The sequence below is a fragment of the Anomaloglossus baeobatrachus genome, chromosome 3 (assembly GCF_048569485.1).
Source record: "Anomaloglossus baeobatrachus isolate aAnoBae1 chromosome 3, aAnoBae1.hap1, whole genome shotgun sequence".
In the NCBI taxonomy this organism is placed as follows: Eukaryota; Metazoa; Chordata; class Amphibia; order Anura; family Aromobatidae; genus Anomaloglossus; species Anomaloglossus baeobatrachus.
In genome coordinates this window covers 468,920,861-468,945,129 of record NC_134355.1, presented here as the reverse complement: position 1 = coordinate 468,945,129, position 24,269 = coordinate 468,920,861, and the positions used below count along the sequence as shown (strand labels likewise).

The window sequence follows — 24,269 nt, the reverse complement described above, 5'->3', positions numbered from 1 at the left end:
ATTAGTAAGGCATCTTTCCATGGAAGCTGGACATCATACGAGTTACTTTTGGCTTTACAGTGCACCATTTATATAGGTAATATGCTAGATCCATACACTGTAAAAACCATTAAGGCAATGGAAAAGATAATGTTGCCATCTGCATCCATTCATGGGGCTCCCCTCCAAATACTGTCCTGTGTTACAACTCTTTCAGTCACTTTTTGTCACTGATAAACTCTGACACTGCATTGTCCTCTTGTCACTGGACATTATGCCCTCAGTTCAGCAAATATTTTTTTCTCCTTCTGTCCATGGCATCTTACAGACATTCCCTTCTTCTATTGATTTGTTTTCTCCTTCCTCTTTCTCCTTCCATTGTTTTCTTATCATAGCTGCAGGTTATTACGTAGGAAGTATTGATGGGAGTGGATGGTCTGGGTCGATGGAAAGCTAATGCATCCCTAATCCTACCATTGTTATAGAGTTATGCTTTACTGTGGTCCCTGATGGGGAAAAGGTGCAGAGCTGTTGATCTGAGTTTCATTTGTCACAAACCAATCCATCAATCAACCCCCAGCATGTCTGAATTGTGAATGACATGTGGGTCTCGGCTGAAGAAATTCGATAACGCTGTTTTGTCAGATTGCTCACTTTCCTTTTTTTTCGATAAGAAAATACATTGGCTAGAAATAGATAAGCAGAGAGCTGGTAAAGATTTGGAGACATATATGACAGTAGAGGTTATAGATTTCCACTATTAATACTACTTATGGTCAAATAACATTTATTGAGTTCTACTCGCATAACCTACCTGTCATTTCAATTACTTGTAATTGTAGAGATTCAAAACCAATTGTAAACCGGAAAAGACGATTTTATGGAGCCTGTGAATTCTCCCAATATATTGATTTACCTGTGAGTATCCCTGAGGAACTATCAGCTTCACTTATGAACATGCCACTGTGTCTCTTTACATCTTTACGAGACGCCTCCTACGGTTCTGTTCTTCTCCGTAATGGAATCATCAATATATCACACAGCTTTACATGATATGACAAGAAATTATTCTGCTACATATGACAGTTAATTTTCTCACATAGTGGAGCTAAAATTGATATATAATTGTATTCTTTATTTAATATTTATTTCAGATTTTACCCAAGAGTAGAATATTCTTCCTTCCAACTTAGAAGAGAAGCTCTACCAAAAATTAACACTTTTCATTCCTCCATATTGTAAAAGTTATACAATTGTGGATTATTCACAGTTCGAAAATAGTTCTGGACATTTTTTTTTCTTTTTGTGCATCTGTGTTTCCTTATTTAAAGGTGTCAAAGGGTTAACCATCATGAACAACCACTTGCCAGGCTGAAGTCGATCCTTCCGCGCAGGGATGTTTATCATGTAACAGATTACATTGAGCAAGCTACCGGAAATTAAAAAAAAAAATCCCAACAAAATTGTCAGACAAGAGCAAACACGCTTTATTCCTGAAGGCGGCCCATAAAATAAACATATTCTCGGCTTTTGTTATGGTAAAACATATCTCTATTTTTTATTTTTTTTTTTAAATAACTCCAATTACTTCCGACTGGAAATATTTCTATGTCTCATTTTAATAGAGATTTCCAAAGTTATAATTACGGTGCAAAATTTGGTATCTCTGTGCCATTATTCCAGTCATTGAATTCCACACTTTAATATGTTATGAAAAAAAAATACAGCCTTTTGGATATGTACAATTTTCTTTTCATTCCTCCTTTCAAGTTAGCAGCATGCAGAAAGATATGTTTAAACATTAAATCGCTCCATAGGTATGTTGACTGTGATTTCAGAAAAATTATTCTTCTCCGCCACCGAAAGAAAAAAAAAAGACCATGTTGTTGTATTCCTTCTAGTAAACAGTTTTCTGCATTGAGATGACCTGGCACAGTTATCAAACATGTAACAAAAAGTATCCGGAAAGCGGAATGGAGGATATAGTTAGCCCCAAGTAGTTTTTTAAAAAAAAATAAGATCTTTTTTTCTGCTGCTCAGTCACTTGCAAACTGCAAAAATCAATGTTGGAGTGCTGTAGATTTGTTGGCTAAATTACATGTGCTTGGCTGCTCTATTGTATCTGTCCCATATTCTGACTAGATACTTTTAGATGGAATGATCCTATAGCACACATACTCAATATTGATTTTTATAGATTAAACAGAGCTTGAATTGAACTCCATGGGGCCAGTAGCATGAAGAACTTAAGATTTCCATTTCTTCACAGTGGGATCCCATTCCTGGTGGATGCTTATTAGGAAAGATTAGTGTCTTCAGAAGGAATGCTCTTACTTTATGACTGGGCTGGCAAATGTAAAGTACAATGTATGAATTCTTTTGTGTTACCTATTTTTTAAGGTTTTTTTATAGTCGGATGGTTAAAATCAATAGCTCCTTTCTTTTTTGTCTCCCATTGTAGGGACTATGTACAGTAATGAGCCCCCGCTGGATAATGGGTCAGTATATATCTTGTGCTCGTGAATCTCTGTTCTACCTTAATATGCAGTATTTAAACAAGGCCAAGTAGTTTAGTTTGAGTTTACACAGAATAATTTGAAGTTTTCCTAATTTTAAATAAGCTCTTGAGTTTCTATGGACTTCTTATTGAAATGTTATCATTCTTTGAGGTCATACTAGTCAAATTACTTGTTACCGTTTTAGATTTTCTTTCTGTAAACTTGCTTATATGAAGTTATGGCAGAAATGCTTCCACTGGTTTGTCTAATATCACTATAGAAACACACTGACTTGATTACCGTATTTTTTGTTTTATAAGATGCTCAGGATTATAAGACGCACCCCAAATTTAGAGATAAAGAAATTATGGGATTTGTCTTATACTCCGGTGGTGTCTTATCGGAGGGGGGGATGGCATCGGTGGTGGAGCGAGATCACAGGAGGCAGAGTAGTGCTGGAGTAGGGCAATGCTGCAGGCGTTGTGGTGGGGGCTATGCTGGCTGGTGTGAAGGCTGTACTGGCTGCGGTGGGGGCTGTGGTGGCTGTGTGGGGCAGGGCGGTGTGGCGTGTCACAAATGCTCTGTCTGCGGTGCGGGTTTCATAGAAATAGCGCCCGAAGTCGATGCATGTGCAGATTGAGCTCTTGGCTCAGTGACAAGCCGAGATCTAATCTGCACACGTGCCACCTCCGTGCACCATTCTCCTTAAGTCCACTGCTGGGAGATCAAAGGGCCAGAGACGGCGCGTGAGTAGATGAGATCTTGAGCCAAGAGCTCAATCTGCGCACACGCCAACTCCGAGTGTCATTATTTGAAGCCCACACCACCAATACAGCATCTCACCTGCCGCAATACCCTGTTCCACACAGCCCCCACTGCAGCCAGCACAGCACCCACTGCAGCCAGCACAGCCCCCACCGCCAGCACAACACCTATTCTCCACTTCCCAATAAGCTACATTCGCCAAGATTTTTGGGAGTAAAGGTGTGTCTTATAATCATAAAAATACGGTATTTTTAGAATATTTGTCTATATTATTATTACTATTATTATATGAGACAAGTTGCATTTCCACATTGACATCATTGTTTAATTTTTTTCTCCACTGGGGTACACATCATCAGTATTCACACCCAACTAATGAACTTATTAGCCCAATTGTTAGGTAATATTTTTGTGTTGAAGCATCAATTATAACCATGCTACCAAAGTCCATGATTTTTACAACTTATTACAAATATGAGCAGCATAGTGGCTAGTGGTTATCATTATATCTGAAAGTACTTAACATCCTCTTCCCATGTCTGTGTAAATTTTCACCAATTTCTTCCTACTCTTCATGTATTAAGATGTTACCTTCCTATGAAATTGACCACAATGGGTGATCTGTGCCTAGATGGCAGCTAGGTTGCCAACTTTCCAGAAATTCCAGGAAAGTCTGTAAAAAATGGCATTTTTTTGCCTTTTCCTTAAAAATATTGAAGGCGTCCGTGATTTTTTTTAAAGCTAAAGAAACTTATACAGATTATTTTGACTATGATTATCATCATTTTACAGTTTACAGTGAATGCATATCAGAAATATGGGTTGTAGACGTGTACCACTTATAATCATAATGATTTACTATGGTTTTCCAATGTGTCTATAACAAATATTGTCTATCTGTAATTTCTTTATAAACTGTCCAGAAAAAAAACCCAAAAGTCAGGTTGGCAGGTACCCCCTCCCCCCCACACTTCATAAAGGCCCTGTCACACACAGAAATAAATCTGCGGCAGATCTGTGGTTGCAGTGAAATTGTGGACAATCAGTCCCAGGTTTGTGGCTGTGTACAAATGGAACAATATGTCCATGATTTCACTGCAACCACAGATCTGCCAAAGATTTATCTCTGTGTGTGACGGGGCCTTAACTCATTACAGTCAAACGTAATGCTAAAGTATATATAGATCATTCTACTCCAGGTCCAAGAGGTTCCTAGATATCGCCATTTCACTAGTAGGGGCAACTGAGTTGTGTCTGCCAATTAGCTGCTGGACGGTGGAGCAATCTAACAGATAAAACTATATAATCCAGAATATTAACAAAGGGACAGGGACAAGGTAACAATAAGTGGCAACTATGTAGTTTTGGAAAGACTTAGAGCATTACAGTCCATAGGCTCAGCTGTAAAATAATATGGGCATCCAGAGGTTAAATAATAGAATAGTCAAAAAACCTGCAGGGGCAAAACACAGGACTTCAGTTTTAGTTGCACTTCACGGTGGCATCTAAGCAGTAAGTATTCAATAGCTGCCACAGGTGAACGGGAATAGGCAAATTGAATAGATTGCAGTTTGCTGAGTGGTTCCCTTTTGACTGGCTGCTCAGCCATTACTGATACTGATGGTCAATCCTGGTGGGCAGCACTCAAGCCCGGTGTTTCTGTTATTACCGCAACGCAATCTCTAGTGGCAGCACTGTAACGTTCCTAGTGACAGCCTATGTCAGAAATTATTGATAAGAGAGAAGGTACAGGTAAGTATGGGACACACCACAAGGTGGGAAGAATTTCTAAGTTGTGTTTTACGTCTCTTGTGTTTAAATAAGAATAATGCAAATGTTTGTTATGGTTGAGCTATTGTAATTATATGTTGATAATTTCATTATTTAACAAAAGGGAATTTCTAACTTCCTTTCCTTTCTGCCACTGAGAAAGAAGAGCACAAAAGCATGTTATAAAAGTAATTCATATAACTTTTAATTGTATCATTTATTTAAAATTAATCCTCATGTCTGAATCTCTTTTGTATTATGACATTATGTGATCAATAACTCCCTAATATAAAGGTGAATCTAAGTTTTCCTGCACCTGGGTAAAAAATGTATTTTGGTGCCCACATCTATACATAGCTAATGTGGTGTGAGTAGTCATCCTAGGGCAGCCCGGTGGCTCAGTGGTTAGCACTGCAGTCTCGCAGCATTGGTTTCCTGGGTTCAAATCCCACCAAGGACAACATCTGCAAGGAGTTTGTATGTTCTCCTTGTGTTTGCGTGGGTTTCTTCCCACACTCCAAAGACATACAGATAGGGACTTTAGATTGTGAGCCCCAATGAGGACAGTGTTGCCAATGTATGAAAAGCGCTGTAGAATAAATGCCGCTATAAAAGTGAATACATTTTATTATCATTATATCTTGTGACCACTCATATGCTCATTTGCATATGTACAGTTATGTGCTGACTAGATATTCTTCCTAATTCTCTCAATGTTTAGTGAAAAATTAAAGCCACTGCTTCATTGAGAAAAACAAGAAAAGAGGCTAGTTAGGATGTAACTGTGTGAAAATCACATATGAGTGACAAGAAGAGCCGAATCCTGACAGTGGCTACATTTTACAATATTAGAATTTGGCATGCTACAGTGCTGATTATTATAATTAACGCTCCTAACGTAAATACAGATGTAGAAATCCTTAACTTGTCAGATTGCAATACTTTATTAACAAACTAGTATCATGTTATCTTACAAATTATGGATTACTACACATGTACAGAATCAGAGCCAAAAACAGTACAGACAAAATCATCACAGCAACCATCAGTACAGGAATATATTATCAGAATCACCATTAGTACATAAATCAAGCACCAGAATCAACATCAGTACAGGAATACATAATAAGAACTACAATCAGATTATCAGTACATAAATACAGCACCAGAACCACCAACATTAAAAAAAATGGCACCACAACTAGTATTATTACATGAATACATCAACAAGCTTAGAACAGCAGTCAATTGCAGTGTTTGGTCACCCCCATATACAATTGTATTGCATGAACCTACAACTTACAGTATGTCTGTAACAATGGTAAGGAAATATTGGGAGGTGTTAACAGACATCATCAGACTACAGACCATACAATAACCACATTACAAATGAGACATTTACATCCAGGTACTGTAAAGGTGACATCCTTTCTTTTTTTCCATCCTTTCTTATACATCTGGTTCAGACTTTGAAAATCCATAGCTCATCTCTGTAGACTTCCATCTTCTACAGTTTTCTGCTGCACACTTTAAAAATAATGTCTTTATAATACTCCTGAATAAAAAGCTGTACCCCTGAATTTATAATTATGCTCACTGTGCTTGCTGAACAAAATATGACACCCACACTGCCACTTTTATAGTTCTTTTTCTCCACACTATTGTCTCCTCTAAAATATTGTTCCTACAATGTTTGCCATTATGAACTTTAACAAGCATTGTTCACCTTTATTAGCTATACCTGGCATGCTGTTCTCCCTTATTAGTTATAACAACCACACTGTCCCTATCTAAAGTGTCCCCACACCATGCTGCCCCCTATTGATACTGAGTCTAGTCTTCACACTGTCCACTTACACTGTCTTTCCTATTCCACCCAGTCTCTATACTGGTCCCCTTCCTAATACTCCACCTATGTATACTGTCCCCTCCTTGTTGTTTCTTCACACTGTCCCTTCCCGATACTGATCCCCTATTCTATGCAATCTCTATACTTTATATTGTGTTCTCTCAAACTTTTCCCTCCATACTGTCTCCTAACACTTTACCTCCGCATATTGGTCCCGCACATTTCTCACTACATATTGTCCCCTCAAAATTTCCCCTCTATACTGTTCTTACACTTTTTCACACCCATACTATTCCCTTAGAATCCCCCACATTCTGTCTGCAAACACTTCCCCTTCATACTGTTTCCTCACACTTTCCTACCCTATGTCGCTGTTGCGGTCGGAGGGGCCGCGCTCGCTACGCTCGGGTCCGGGGCTTCTGCTGCTGCTCGGTGGCTCGAGCGGTGGGCCGGACCCGGGGACTCGAGCAGCGCTCCTCGCCCACTAGTGAAAAGGGTGTGGTTTGTTGGGGAGATAGTTCGTGACACCACCCACGGGTCGTGGTGATGATGGGCATCACCGCTGCTGGTGACGGGGATCCCGGGAGCGATGGCAGGGAGCAGCTAGGATGTTGGTTCCCCCTCCGTGGGTAGGGGTTGGTGATCCCGGGGCTCGGTTGCGATACGGGGAGGCAGGATAGCTGGGGTGCAGGGTTGCAGGGGCAACGCGGTGCCAGACGGCACTGTTGTTACAAATTCACAGAGTCTCTGGTAAACCAAACGGCTGGATGGACGGGTCCCGCAGCCAGCTGCAGTGTCCTTGCTCTCCCCGGACAGATTGATGGTGGCTGTCTTTCCCTGCGATGGTTTCCCAACGGTAGTCCGCTCCCCGGTGTGTATATACCGAAGGAGCCCGTTTTGCCTGCAGGCGCTGGCCCTTGGATCTCTAGCCTATGGCGGTGGATTTCTACCCTCACGGTGTGGACGGTTGCCTTCTGTCGGGTCTTGGGTGTTAGGGAACCCCTGGGGTTCCGGTCACTCTCGGATTTGACCGTTGTCGGCGGCTCCTAGCCTAGTTGGGGTCCGATGGCCCTGCCTTGGTGTGCTTGGTACAACTCTCCTCCCCGGCTCGGTACCGGCGGGCCACCACCCGTCCCCGGTCCTACGGTTCCGCTAACTTGTACCACCTCCTGCAGACGGCAACCACCATCTGCCGACCTTGCTGACAGTGCCTGGTCTCTGACCCAGACACCAACAGTTTCTGTCCTCTCACTTTCAACTCCAGCTCAGATCTGTCACTTTTCCCGCCTCCAGGCCTGTGAACTCCTCGGTGGGTGGGGCCAACCACCTGGCTCCGCGCCACCTGGTGTGGACATCAGACCCTGGAGGAGGCAACAAGGATTTTGTTTGACTGATGTAAACTATCCAGGGGAGGGGGTGTGTGTGATGTTATGTCTGTGACTACCTGGCTAGTCCAGGGCATCACATCGCCCTTTCACAATTTCCCATCATACTACCGTGCTTTCACACTTCCACATTAAACTACCACTAATACTCTGCCTGCACATTTTTCTCCTCCACTCTGTCTCCTCACACCACTGTTCATTTATACTATTTCCCCATACTGCCCATCCCTTACTGTCTTCTCACACAATTCCCCCATAATGTCACCTCACAGTATTCTTCTCATACTGTCTCCTCACACATTTCTTCCCATATACTGTCCCCTCACACTCCACCCATACTCCCCTCATACTTTTGTCTCATTATACTGTCACTATCAACTCACATTATCCTCCTGCCATACTGTCCTCTCATGTGTCCTCTAATACTGTCTCCACACATATTTCTACCCTATACTGTCCCCTCAAATTCCCACAAATACTGTTCTCTCTCACTTTTATCTCCAGTACTGTTCCTCACAACATTCCCCCATATTTTACCCTCAGTTTTCTCCCATACTGTCCCCTTATACATTTCTCCCCCATACTGTCCCTTTACACTTTCCCCTATATTGTCTACTCACACTTTTTTACCTATACTATTACCTCACACATTTTCCCTATATTATTTCCTTACTCGATTCTTACCCATACTGTGCCCCTGTACAGGAACCTCACACTTTCCCATTGGACTGTCTCCTCACACTTTTCCCCCACACTATCACATTAAAGGTTTCCTAAATACTGTCTCCTTACACTTCCCCTTCATATACCGTCCCATCACACTTCCTGCCATACTATCCTCACATTCCACCCAATACAGACTCTTCACCCCAATACTGTCAGCTCACACATCCCTCCGGTCTTCGTAGGCATTTATAATAATTTCCTCATACTGTTACCTCACACTTCTTACCCATACTGTCCCTTTACACTTCCTGTTTCCACATACAGTTCCCTAACTTTCTCCCTAATACTTTCTCCTCACACTTACCCCTATAATGTCCCCTCACACTTTTCACCAATATGTCTCCTCACACTATAACTCTCACTTATCTCCCCATCTCTATCCTTAGACATTTCTCCCTTCATTCTGTGCTCTCACGCTTTTACCTCCGTACTGTCTCTTCACACTTTTTCCTGATACTGTACTCTTACACTTTTTCCCCCTACTGTCCCTTCACACTTTCCCTTTCCCCATACTGTTCCCTCCCTCTTCTTCCTTATACTTGTTCCTCACACTCTCTCATACTGTCCCCTCACAATATTACCCCTTACTGTCTCCTCATACTTATCTCTCCCATACTCTCCCCCTCACAGCTTTCTCCTCAATACTGTTCCCTCACACTTTTATCCCTCATACTCTCCCTTATATTATTCACACTGTTACTGGCCCTTCATACTTTTCGCTCTCATACTGTCTCCTAACACTTTTCCTATACACTACCCCCTCACAGTTTCTCCCTATACTATTTCCTCACACATTTCTGCCCTTTCACACTTTTGTACCTTATAGTATCCCCTCACACTATCCCCCCATGCTGTCCTCTCACACGTTTCTCACCCTACACCGCCCCCTCACATGTTTTCCCTCATACTGTCCTCTCACACTTTTCCCCCCTTACTGTCCACCCACACTTTTCTCCTTCATACTGTCCCACTGTATTAGGCAGCTCAAAGGTGTCGCGCTGTTGGCTGCACCAGAGGCAAAATGACCCCCCCTGCCCTTTCCTAGTTATGCCCATGCCTAATATATTCTTATAACTTAGATTTCTACACTCATTTTGTTTTAAAGGGAACCTGTCAGGTCCAATATGCATCCAGAACCACAAGCACTTCTGGGTGCATATTGCTAATCCCTGACTAATCGTCCCAGCATCTGGTAGAATAGATAAAGAGATCTTTAGAAAAAGTATTTCTAAAGATTTTTTATACTATGCTAATGAGCGCGAGGACTAGTCCCAAGGGTGTTACTTTCCTTAGTAGTTGGCCCCATTAGCATGTTAGTACACCCCTGTGGGCGTGCTAACATGCTAATGAATGTGCAACGTCAGAGGATGATCTTACACACCTCTTTGCTGCTATCGCCACTCGACGCTGGATTTCGGCTCAGTGTGCATGACCCTGGACTTTCGGTCATGCGCCCTACTTCATTTTGAAGCCAGTACACTTGCACCCAGCTTCATTGTGCGCATGACTGAAACTCCGGGGTCATGCGCACTGAGCTGAAATCCAGCATCGGAGAGGTGAGATCATCCTGTGACGCTGCGCATTCATTAGCATATTAGCACGCTCACAGGGGTGTACTAACATGCTAATGGGGCCGACTAGCCAGGGGAACTAACGGCCTTGGGACTAGTCCCCGCGTTCATTAGCATATATTAAAGGATCTTTAGAAATACTTTTTCTAAAGATCTCTTTATCTATGTTAGCGTATACAGGGACGGTTAGGCAGGGATTAGCAATATGCACTCAGAACTGCTTGTTGTTCTAGGTGCATATTGGACCTGACAGGTTCCCTTTAAACAAGGTAGGAAGCAGGGGTGCTGTGCACAGAGGAATCACATCCACTGCATTCTCCATTCAACAAATAAAAGGCTTCATCAACAGTTCCCACATTTTGATGGTGGCACCAGGTACACAGACACAGGAAATTATATTTTCCTTCCTGCAATGATTACATAGAGCTTTTCTTCTTACAGAGTCATTAAGTGTTAGTTATATATTTGGACTTAATGATATTGTAACTTGCTTTACATGTTAAACGTCACAGAAATAATTTTAGGTGAAATATAAATGTCATAAATTATTAGAAATAAGAATCTGTGCCACTCTTCCAAAGATTGTGTCTTGTATTGTTGCTAGGCATTATTTATTTGAAAACGACTGATCTGTAATATCAGGCATGGCCCGTGAACAAGCTTGGTACTGATTAAAGGAAAAGAAGACTAAAGCGGGCTTTACAAGCTGCGACATAGCTAGCGATGTCGCGAGTGATAGCACCTGGCCACGTCAGTGGCGCGTCATGGGGTGATCGCTGCCATAGCGAACAATATCGCTACGGCAGCGTCACACGCAATTACCTCTTTACCGACGTCGCTGTGGCCGCCGAACAATCTCTCATTTAAGGGGGAGGTTCGTTCGGCGTCACAGCGGCGTAACTAAGTGGCCGCCAACTAGAAGTGGAGGGGCGGAGATGAGCGGCCGTAACATCCCGCCCACCTCCTTCCTTCCTCATTGTCAGGCGTCTCCCCGAGATACCTTCCATGATTAATCTGTAAATTACAGTAAATAAACACACACACACGAAAAAATCCTTTATTAGAAATAAAAAACACAAACATATACCCTGGTTCACCACTTTAATAAGCCCGAAAAAGCCCTCCATGTCCGGCGTAATCCAGGATGATCCAGCGTCGCTTCCAGCTCTGCTGCATGGAGGTGACCGGAGCTGCAGAAGAGACTGCCGCTCCTGTCTGCTCTACGCAGCTGATGAAGGCAATAGCGCGATCAGCTGTATTCAGCGTTGGCCTCGAGTAACCTCAGTGACAGCTCAGCTGATCGCGCTATTGCCTTCATTAGCTGCGTGGAGCAGACAGGAGCGGCGGTGTCTTCTGCAGCTCCGGTCACCTTCATGCAGCAGAGCTGGAAGCGACGCTGGACCATCCTGGATTACGCCGGAGATGGAGGGCTTTTTCGGGCTTATTAAAGTGGTGAACCAGGGTATATGTTTGTGTTTTTTATTTCTAATAAAGGATTTTTTCGGGTGTGTGTGTTTATTTACTGTAATTTACAGATTAATCATGGAAGGTATCTCGGGGAGACGCCTGACATGATTAATCTAGGACTTATTGGCAGCTATGGGCTGCCAATAACTCCTTTTTACCCCGATTTGCCAACGCACCAGGGCAAATCGGGAAGAGCCGGGTACAGTCCCAGAACTGTCGCATATAATGTATGCGGCAATTCTGGGCGGCTGCTGACTGATATTATTAGGCTGGGGGGCTCCCTATAACGTGGGGCTCCCCATCCTGAGAATACCAGCCTTCAGCCGTATGGCTTTATCTGGCTGGTATTAAAATTGGGGGAGACCGCACGCCGTTTTTTTTAATTATTTATTTATTTTACTGCACAGTATAAACACGCCCACCGGCTGCTGTGATTGGGTGCAGTGAGACAGCTGTCACTCAGCGTGGGGGGCGTGTCTGACTGCAACCAATCATAGGCGCCAGTGGGTGGGGAAAGCAGGGAATACGAGATTGATTAATGAGCGGCCGGCATTTTCAAAGTAATTGTTGCCGCGTATTCTCTGCACAGCTGTTCCTCGCCGCGCTGGTGATCGGGGAGCGGTAAGTATGAGAGAGGGCTGCTCACTTCAGTCACTCGGGGGATTAGCGGTCACGCGGCACACAGACAGAGCCGCGGCATGACAATGAAGTCGGGGGAAGTTCACCCGAGTTCATTCTCATCGCGCAACTCTGTCTGCTGTCAGCCGACATGTATCAACGACATTGTGCAACACACAAACGGACATTCCACACGGACATTCCACGTACACATACACGGACATTTTACACGTACACGCGGCTCGCCTACGCCATCACACGGATGCCATACGTACCGGAGAAACGCCCCAAAAAAAACGGAACACGGACCCGAAAAATGGACCGTAAGACACGGATGTTTTTTTGCGGAAGTGTGTTTTAGGCCTAAAGCAAAGTTTGCATTTTTAAAACAAACTGCAGCCAGGGAACAGAAGTTTTCCAAAACCAAAAAATCCCTTTAAAGTTGGCCACATAGACATTAGCTTGAAAAACAAACAAACAATTGCATTGTTAACCAAATGCTTAGTGCATTATTTTCCCAATCAATAACTTATCTTTGGCTGTGACCATGGCACCGGTCTCATTGACCTCTGTCAATAAATAGAAGAAGGTCGAAGAAGGAATGGTTCAACATTTTTAATGTTGACTCTCGAGTACAAGTGCAAGCTAATAGAGAATATAATAGCCCTGTGAATACTACCATTGCCTGGCTTGGCAGTTCGATGTTTTTGTACCGATTCTCATATGGAACAGTTTATTGGTACAAATGATTTCCCTGTTTCCCAGTAACTGAAGCCATCTTTTCATTATGTGCATTTGTGCATTGAGATTAAAAACTAACCTTTTTCCCCTGCCCTATGATCTCATTAGAAGGGAAATACTTCCCCTTTGTCTTTCTTTAATTTGCTGTGATATCTTTTCAGATACTATTGATCCAGACCTACCACATCTCTTTCTCTCAGTGCCGTGTCTACACATTCGTCATCATGAATTTGTCAGGGAATATGCCTATCATGTCCTATCCTTTTCCTCCCTCTGTCACTATGTCAATATTTAATGTCACACTCTCCTAATCTTGTTATCTTCTCTGCCCTTCAATTCTGACTAAAGTTTGTAAATGTACTTGGATAAGGCATCCGAAGGCATAACAAATCATAAATGTGGGGATTTTCCATAAATGTTTGTGATTTCCATAAAAGAAAAAAATATATTAATCACTCCATTATTAGGATATTTAGCTCTGCCAATGACTAGACACAACGTGCCGTAACCACATGTTAAAATGACAGGTTCACTCTACAACTTGATCAGAGAGCAGAAAAAAGACAAAAAACTGTTGACCAGAGTAAGAGGGACCAGAGGTGCAGCTATGGTTTCAGGTTTTACCAGGAATGAACATATCAGACCCTAGAACAGGGGTCTCAAACACGCGGCCCGCGGGCCGCATGCGGCCCCTCAGGATGCTTCGTGCGGCCCCCAGGCTCGTGCCCCTGGTCACTATCGCGGCAGGGGCCGCAGCCACTGTCTGCACTTTATGTCAGATGAATGTGTTGCTGGGGCTGCGCTCTCATGCCGGCAATACAATCATCTCACATAAATCACCGACAGTGACACTGCAGCTGCCGCGATAGTAACAGGGGCACGGGCCTGGGGGCCGCACGAAGCAGAGATGAGGCAGCGGAGGGGGCGCGGGACAGGTGAAAAGAATGGTTTGTGTGTGTGTGTGTGTGTGTGTGTGTGTGTTGGACGTTAACCCCTTAGCGACCTATGACGTACTAGGTACGTTATGGCTCCCTGGTACTTAAGGACCCATGACGTACCCAGTACGTTATGGCGAAATCGCAGCCCCGGTGGCTGCGATGGCTGCAAATACCTTAGATTCGGGGAGGAGGGGACCTCAGGAGGGGTGGTGTCTCCTCCCCGGACCTACGGAGGCTGTGATTGGCTGAGCGGCGTTCGTCAGCCAATCACAGCAACTAATGTTTCAGCCATTGAAAATCGCTGAAACATTGAAATCCAGCCAAGATCAGGGCAGCTGTAGCCCTGATCATTGGCTGGAGCTGGGTGACCTGTGTTTCACCCGCCCCCAGCTCTGATTGGAGAGACCGGCCTTGTGACCGATCTCTCCAATCACTGTGGATCTGGGGCCGGAGACCACCCCCTCAGCTTCACTCCAGCATCTGTGGAAGGTGAGGGGAACTGCTGACCCATTACTACAGGATGGGGACAAACTGCGCACATTACTATGAGATGGGGATAAGGCTGGGGACATTACAAGGATGGGCACAATACTATTGGATGGGGACATTATTACTATAGTTTGGGATCTTTAGGATAGGGACTAGGATGCTCACATTACTATAGGATAGGGACTAGGATGGGCACATTACTATAGGATAGGGACTAGGATGGGCACATTACTATAGGATAGGGACTAGGATGGGCACATTACTAAAGGATAGGGACTAGGATGAACACATTACTATAAGATGGGGACAAGGCTGGGGACATTACTATAGGATGGGGACAAGGTGGGCACAGTACTATAGGATGGGGACTAGGATGGGCACAGTACTATAGGATGGGGACATTACTACAGGATGGGGACAAGGTGGGCACATTACTGTAGGATAGGGACATTACTACAAGGGGACAAGGATGGGAAACATTACTATAGAATAGGGATAATGCTGGGGACATTACTATAGGGTGGGGACAAGGTTGGCCCATTACTAAAGGATGGGCACATTACTATAGAATGGGGACATTGCTACAAGGGGACAAGGATGGGGAACTTTACTATAAGATGGGGGACATTACTATAGGATGGGGACAAGGATGAACACATTACTATAGGATGGGGACAAGGATGAACACATTACTGCAAAATGGGGACAAGGATGGGGAACATTACTTTAGGATGGGGACAAGGATGAGCACATTACTGTGGGATGGGGACTAGGATGGGGCACATAACTACAAGGGGACAAGGATGGGCACGTTACAACAATATGGGGAACATTACTGAAAGATGTTGGTCAAAATTTCTATATAGTGCTAATTGTAAGACTATTAAGGTCCAGTCACACTAAGCAACTTACCAGCGATCCCAACAACGATAGGGATCGCTGGTAAGTTGCTAGGAGGTTGCTGGTGAGATGTCACACTGCGACGCTCCAGCGATCCCACCAGCAACCTGACCTGGCAGGGATCGCTGGAGCGTCGCTACACAAGTTGCTGGTGAGCTCACCAGCAACCAGTGATCAGCCCCCAGCGCCGCGTGGAAGATGCTGCGCTTGGTAACTAAGGTAAATATCGGGTAACCAACCCGATATTTATCTTGGTTACCACCGCACGGAGCTACACGTGCAGAGAGCAGGGAGCAGCGCACACTGAGCGCTGGCTCCTTGCTCTCCTAGTTACAGCACACATCGGGTTAATTACCTGATGTGTGCTGCAGCTAAATGTGCACAGAGCAGGGAGCAGCGCACAATGCTTAGCGCTGGCTCCCTGCTCTCCTAGTTACAGCACACATCGGGTTAATTAACCCGATGTGTGCTGCAGCTAAATGTGCACAGAGCAGGGAGCAGCGCACACCGCTTAGCGCTGGCTCCTTGCTCTCCTAGTTACAGCACACATCGGGTTAATTAACCCGATGTGTGCTGCAGCTACATGTGCACAGAGCAGGAGCCGGCACTGACAGTGAGAGCGGAGGAGGCTGGTAACAAAGGTAAATATCGGGTAACCAAGGACAGGGCTTCTTGGTTACCCGATGTTTACATTGGTTACCAGCCTCCGCAGAAGCCGGCTCCTGCTGCCTGCACATTTAGTTGTTGCTGTCTCGCTGTCACACACAGCGATCTGTGCTGCACAGCGGGACAGCAACAACTAAAAAATGGCCCAGGACATTCAGCAACAACCAACGACCTCACAGCAGGGGCCAGGTTGTTGCTGGATGTCACACACAGCAACATCGCTAGCAACGTCACAAAAGTTGTTCGTTAGCAGCAATGTTGCTAGCGATGTTGCTTAGTGTGACGGGGCCTTTAGTTACAAGAAAGGGATAAAATGTTAAAAAAAAAAAAGTTTATATTTAAACAAAGAATGTGCACGTTTGCTATAATGAACAAGTGAAAATGTTGAAAATCAGTGATCCCAAGGTGTGTAAAAAAAATAAAATATATATATTATATATGGTACCGATAAAAATGTCACTTTGTCCTGCAAAGAATGCGGCCCCCCAAATTATTTTTTTTCCTCTGTGCGGCCCATACACCCAGCCGAGTTTGAGACCCCTGCCCTAGAGGTACAGGGGCCCATTTCTACCTCCGAAGCAGACACCTTAACAATAACGATCCCCGAAAGCCCCACTTAAAAAAGTAATAATGCACTTTTAGTGCCTGTTTAGAAGTAATAATGCATCAGAAGAAAAGAAATAAAGTACATATAAATAAATATATATATATATATATATATATACATACTTTATGTCAAGACTCTCGACAAGCCCACCAGCCCAACTTTTTCCGTTTAGCTCAGATGGAGTGATGTGTTGATGTCATTGTACTACCTTTGACAGAATGCCATATTGATGTGTACACCAACATTTTCTGTACTCACAGGTTCACAGGTCTAAATCAACCTGCAGTCTACAAGAAGGAGATGAGAGTGATTGAGTTTGGTGCTCTCTGGTGGCCCAGTGATGTGATCACAGGATGCAGATGGGTTGTCATCACAGCTAGGGGTCAGCTGACGACGCATGTATCTGTCATTATAAAGTTCCTGTGAATGCCGGCTGAGTGCCAGTGTTCATAGGAAGACAGCATTGCTGAAGCACCACTCTGTACAGCACAAGTGATCAGAATATTGCAGCTTCAAGTCCCCTATGGGGACTGGTAAAAACAATAAATAGTTTTTTTAAAAAAAAAACAAGGAAAGCTTTAAAAAATATGTAATTAATAGAATTTATTCCCAAGTGCAAAATTTGTATTGAACATATAATATTAATAAAATGTGCTGTACACAGCAATAACAGGAGTGATCTCTTTAAACTTATAGGATGTTCTTCCCACAATTTCCTGAATATCAGAAGAAATCCAAAAAGATCCTAGTTAGGACCCATTAACATTTAGTACGTCACACAGGCAATATCTAGTACAGACAGTTTAACACAATATGCTTATTACAAGTCAATACTCAGCAGTATTCCAATAGATAATAGAGGTCATAGACCCATTCCACTCCGTGGATGATGTAGTTTGCTTGTTGCTTGAAATGTAGAATGTGAAAATAATCATTCTCAAAACTACATGATGAAACCTGCATAAGTTTTGAAATCTTCATTTTAGCTTCATACTGCAGAGTAGTTCATATTGTTGAATAGCATATAGCATTCTAAACAGTGGCATGTAAAAGTTTGGGCACCCTGCATGGTTAAAACCTAGTAGCACCCCCATTAGCAAGTATCCCAGCTTGGAAAAGCTTTTAGTATCCAGCTAAGAGTCTTTCAATTCGTGTTTGAGGGATTTTCATCCATTCTTCCTTGGAAAAGTCTTCCAGTTCCCTGAGATTCCTGGGTCGTCTTCCATGCACTGCTCTTTTGAGGTCTAGCCACAGATTTTCAATGATGTGCAGATCAGGGGACTGTGAGGGCCATTGTAAAACCTTCAGCTTGCACCTTTTGAGGTAGTATATTGTGGATTTTGAAGTGTGTTGAGGATCATTATCCATTTGTAGAAGCCATCCTCTTTTCAACTTCAGCTTTTTTTACAGATGATGTTATTTTTGTCTCAAGAATTTGGAGAAATTTTATTGAATCCATTCTACCCTCTACCCGTTAAATGTTCCCTGTGACAATGGGTGTAATAGAACCTCAAAGCATGATTGATCCACCCCCATACTTAATGGTTGGCGATATGTTCTTTTCTTGAAATTCTGTGCCCTTTTCTCTCTGCACATACCTTTGATCACTGTGGCCAAAGAGTTCTATTGTAAAGGGAAGCTGTCAGGTGCAATATGCACCCAGAACCACGAGCAGATCTGGGTGCATATTGCTAATCCCTGCCTAATCGTCCCAGCATCTAGTAGGATACATAAAGAGGTCTTTAGAAAAAGTATTTCTAAATCTTCTTTATAATATGCTAATGAGGCCAGTGATTAGTCGTGAGGACATTACTTCCCCTGACTAGCAGCCCTCTTAGCATGTTAGTATGCCCACAGGGGTATACTAACTTGCTATTCAATGCAGCGTAAGCAGCAGTGATGCCCGTAACTGTGTCCGTGGTGAACGATGAGATGAATGTCCCACACTTCCAGTCATGCGCAGTATAAAGCCGAATGTATTCGTCCCAGCTTCAGACAGGTCTAGTGCACATGACCAAAAGTGCGGGACATTCAGCTTAGCGTTCACTGCAGACACAGGTACACGCATCACCATTGGTGACACTGCATTAAATAGCATGTTAGCATGCCTCTGTGGGCGTACTAACATGCTTAGAGGGTGGCTAATCAGGGAAATAATGTCCTTGTGACTAGTCCCTGGCCTCATTAGCATATTATAAAGAGTCTTTAGAAATACTTTTTCTACAGATCTCTTTATCTATGCTACTATATACAGGGATGGTTAGGCAGGGATTAGCAATATGCACCCAGAACTGCTCGTTGTTCTGGTGCATATTGCCACTGACAGGTTCACTTTAACCTCAACTTCAGAGGGCCTTTGGGCAAACAGTGTCCCTTGTCCCCCACCCAATACTTCAAAGTTCCACTTGAAAGCTTGAAAGCCACTGCTGATTTGTCTAGACTAAACCAATCTAAGCATTTTGGAAAAAAAATTGACATCCCTAACAAACACCAGAAGTCTGAAGCAGAGAGCCCATCTACATGAAGCATATGGTCTAAGGGATTTTCATCAGTAGTTATTTAAGAAATATAGATAGATAGATAGATAGATAGATAGATACAAAATGAACAGACAGGTAGATAACAGAGAGATATGAGATGCATGGATAGACATATAAATAAATAGTTCACTAACAATAGTAAAAGAAGGGAGGTATTTGGTCTTTGGTTTCCTTCTGGAGTCGGTGGTTGGAATTTTGTATTCGGTCTTCTGGTTTCTTCTGTTGGTGTTCTGTATTCAGTCATCAGGTTCCTTCTATAGTCAGTGTTCGGTGCTTGGTCTTTAGGTTCCTTCTGTAGTCGGTAGCTGTAATACTGCTCAGATGACTGCTCCTTTCCAACTTTTGGAGCCAACTCCTCCCCTATTTGGCTCTTCCGAGATAATAAACAACTGTGCCACAAATACCACCTGACACAGCATCTTTTCTAAACTCTTCCCTCGAGGAAACACAAATTGCACTAGTTAGTTCCTATCTGTTCTTTTCAACCTGCAGATGGCAGAATACACTTGTAGATGCTGTGAGATGTTGGCTGGATGCGTCTTTTATTCACCACCCCCATAGACCTTCCCCGGACGTAGAACACATGGTACTGCAGAGGAGTGTATCCCCACAAGTAGTGTAGATACCCTTGAGGAAGCTACTCAAGAAGAAGCATCCAGTATAACATTTGGACAACAACCTCCAAGAAACTGTCAGCAACACTGAGAGAGGTCTACACTGTGTGCAAAGTTAGCCATAAAAGCAACTCTCTTTCATTTCATCTTGAGGTAAAAGATGTTGATGGCTTCCTTGTACTGTCTGTGTGGACAGTGCTTAGGAACAATCATACCTTTATCATACATTTATCACCTATGGAGAGGTGATTTATGTTATTAAAGGCCCACCCCTTTAAAATATACTTCCCAACGTTTTTCCAGCAGATGGTGTATTTAAAGGAAAGGAAGAAGATTATTCAGGCAGGAATAATTTCTTGTGCCCTGCCTTTTCTAATCTACGATAACTTAATTCTCAAAAAAATGAAAAATTAAAAGTTTGGTATTTTCACATTGGTATCCCTTGTTGCGGATTTGGGTTCAGAGACCCCAAGCAGTACCTCAATAGACCACAAGAAGTGCACAGCTCAGAAAACAAAAATGCAGAGCTCCCACCTGAGCACAAGCACAGAGCAGAATACGAATTCAAAAGAAAGCATAGTGTAAATTCAATAGAAATAGCATAGGGTTACTAAATAATCATAAGAAATATACAAGAATATATATTGAAAGTAGTCGAAATTTCTTCCACATTTGTGCTGCCAACAATTCTGCAACTAAAAGCCACCCTCTATATCTTAACAAGGTTTGAAAAAAATACATAGCCATGTTGCACAATGAGGCTGGCCATTCCCTGAGACCATGAGTAATTGGGATGTAGTTAGTATACCACACAAGTTGCTGAAAAATTAATTTTACATGTTAAAGCATACTTATGATTTTAGATAACTTTTCAGAGTGTGTGTGTGTGTACATGAAGTATAACAATATTAGTCATGAGCGAGCATGCTCACCACTGCTCGATACTCAATCAAGCATTGCGATGCTCGAGACTGGAGATGAGCCACCCCCCCAGAGTTCGAGTTCGGTTCGGTGCGTCGAACGGAGGACAAGTTCGTCGAACGTTCGACGAACCAATTCAAACCCCATTGAAAACAATGGCAGGCATACACAAACACATAAAAACACATTATACATGTACACATACAGTTAATAAACATTGCCATTACACTTACAGGTCCCCACGACGTGTCCTGCACTCTGTCTCCCGCCGCTTTTCCTTCCGATAATCGCTGCGTCCTCCCGGTAACCAGCACTGATGATAGTACCTTCCGTGACGTCAAAATAGCATGTGACGAGTCACTTGTGTATTATCTCATTGGCTACAGACTGGTCACATGGCTAGACGTCATACTAGGTCCTGTCAGTGCATCTCTCCAGTACGTGGTGCTCATTTGTACATCTCCGTGTACCGGCAAGATGCTCTGGCACATGGTCGGCTTCCCCGTTCCTGCATGTGGGCGCTCTTTACAGAGTCAGCCCACATGGAAGGACTGGCTGCCACAGCTTTTGAATTGCGGCACCGGGAATCACGTGATCAGAGCACCGTTGCTATAGTAACTGCCTGTCAGATTACATTAGCAATAGTATCTTCTGGCGCTGCATCCAACTCTTCCAGCTGCCCTGGTGACGGGTGGCTCACTGGGTAATAATGGTGTTAGGGCTAGCTGTATATTATCAACTGGCCCTAAGCCCAAAATTCATGGTGTCACGCCAATATTAGACATGGCCACCATGAATTTCTAGTACAGATAAAAAAAAAAACACAACACACAGAAAAATATTTTTATTAGAAATAAAATACAACACAATTAGTGACTCCATCTTTATTGAAATAAATAACCCCCCTCCGCAGTAATCCTGTGTCAAGGGTCCCACGCCGTCCAATCCAGATGCAATATCATTTGATCGGTTTGCTGGAAGGCAAAGCAATCAGATGATGTGTCAGGTTCAAGGGCCTGAATCACATGACACAGCAGCTGATTGTATAAACAGCTTTTATACAATTAGCTGATGCATCAGTGCAAAAAAAAATACACACTTTTGTGCAGACTCCTTTCCGACAGCATCAGCTGATAGTTTAGCTGGGTGGTAAAAAGCCGGCTTCACCACTCGACTTTTAGTGTCAGCTGATTCCGTCAAGTGACCACATCAGCTGATCATCACCAGGTCTGAGAGAGAGAAAAGAGAGAGAAAAGAAAAGAGAGAGGGAGAGAGAAAAGAGAGAGAAAAGACAAGAGAGAGGGAGAGAGAGAGAGAAGAGAGATTGAGAAGAGGAGAGAAGAGAGAGAGGAGAGAGAAGAGAGGGAGAGAGAGGGAGAGAGAGAGAGAGAACAAGAGAGAGAGAACAAGAGAGATAAAAGGGAAGAGAGAGAGGGAGAGAGAAAAGAGAGAGACGAGAGAGAAAAGAGAAGAGAGAGAGAGAAGAGGAGAGAAGAGGAGAGAAAGGAGAGAGGAGAGAGTGAGAGAAGAGAGAGAGGGGTGAGAGAGAAAGAAAGAAAAAGAGAGAGAGAGAAAGAGAGAAAGAGAGAGAAAAAACAAGCGAGAGAGAGAACAAGAGAGAGAGAACAAGAGAGAGAAAAGAGAAGAGAGAGAGGGAGAGAGAAAAGAGAGAGAAAAGAGAAGAGAGGGAGAAAGAGAAAATAGAAAGAGAGAGCAGAGGAGAGAAGAGGAGAGAAGAGAGAGAGGAGAGAGAAGAGAGAGGGAGAGAGAGAGCAGAGGAGAGAAGAGGAGAGAAGAGAGAGAGGAGAGAGAAGAGAGAGGGAGAGAGAGAGAAGAGAGAGAGAAGAGAGAGAAAGAGAGAAAAAGAGAGAGACAGAGAGAGAGAGAGAAAGAGAGAGAGAGAAAGAGAGAAAAAGAGAGAAAGAGACAGAGAGAGAGAGAAAGAGAGAGAGAGAGAACAAGAGAGAGAAAGAGAGAGAAGAGAGAGAGAAGAGAGAGAGGAGAGCGCAATGCAGTCTCATTCCGTGAACTGCTCCGATTTTAGAGGTATGGCCCACAGCTCACAGCTGATATTCGGCTCCTCCCCTCAGTGCATAATTAAATTAAATTATAATTATAAATAAATAATAATTATAATTTAAAAATAAATTAAATTCTTTACTGGGGCGGCCAGGACTTGAACTCATGACCTAATGCTTCTTAGGCAGTAGCTCTAACCATTGAGCCACTGGCTCTAATGAGAAATGTAGGAAGATTTGGTTATCTTGACCTCTGCATTGCAGAGTGAAGTCTCCAGTGACAGCGCGGCTCACTTCAGGTGCTGTGTGGAGAAGGACACAGAGCGCTTGTGTGCTACGAGGCTCCCTGTCATCTTCAAGTAGCAGAGCTGACAGTGTCGTGTGGATTACTTCGGACCTGGATTGTTGTTTGGGGATAAATAAAGAGATAAATGTGGGGTTTTTTTGTCTTTTATTCCAAATAAAGAATTTTTCGCTGTGTGTGTTTCTTTACTTTCACTTACAGCTTAATCATGGAAGGTGTCTCGGGGAGACGCTTGTCATGATCAACACCATTATTACCCCGATTGCCACCGCACCAGGGCAATTCGGGATGAGCTGGGTAGAGTCCCAGGACTGCCGCATCTAATGTATGTGGCAATTCCGGGCGGCTGCTGGGTGATATTGTTAGGGTGGTGGGCTCCCCATAACGTGGCACTCCCCATCCTGACAATACCAGCCTCCAGCTGTGTGGCTTTATCCTGGCTGGTATCAAAATTGGGGGGGAAGAACATTTTTTTTTTAATTATTTATTTATTTATTTTACTGCACGATATAGACCCGCCCACCAGCGGCTGTGATTGGTTGCAGTAAGACAGCTGTCACCCATCGTGGGGGCATGTCTGACTGCAACCAATCATGGGCGCCAGTGGGCGGGGAAGGCACGGAATACCTGATTGAATAATGAAGCGGCAGCCATTTTCAAAAGAGGAAAAACTGCCGGAGATTTGTGACAGCCGTGCAGTGAGGCGCCCGTGATCGGTGAGTAGGAAAGAGAGAGGGATTGTGCTGGGGACGCAGGACACATGCAGATACGCAATGTGTGCACATTCTTACTGTGAAAAGCCACGCTTTTGGTGATCGAACCGTTCTCGAACGTAACTCAAACTGCCGAACTTTTAGCAAATCGTTCGAGTTCGTCGAACGACTCTAACACCCCCAAAAGCAC

The 24,269-nt window shown here is 43.6% G+C and overlaps 1 protein-coding gene across 13 annotated transcripts in view; it reads left to right on the top strand.

The window, feature by feature from the left end:
* The window catches only part of SOX2 (SRY-box transcription factor 2), a 1,239,357-nt gene that overhangs the window by 1,114,931 nt on the left and 100,157 nt on the right, over positions 1-24,269 (top strand). For 7 of the 13 annotated variants that reach the window (XR_012751671.1, XR_012751669.1, XR_012751672.1 and 4 more), the window contains one exon: positions 2,441-2,477. The exons of 4 other annotated variants lie outside the window; for them this stretch is intronic. Coding sequence is in view for 1 of the 9 variants with exons in the window: in XM_075340582.1 (XP_075196697.1) it covers positions 2,441-2,477 (37 nt within the window). In the remaining 8 variants the exon portion in view is untranslated. Of the gene's footprint in view, positions 1-2,331; positions 2,347-2,440; positions 2,478-24,269 lie in introns of those variants that run through there. 2 more of the 13 variants (XR_012751677.1, XR_012751676.1) reach the window with 1 other exon arrangement.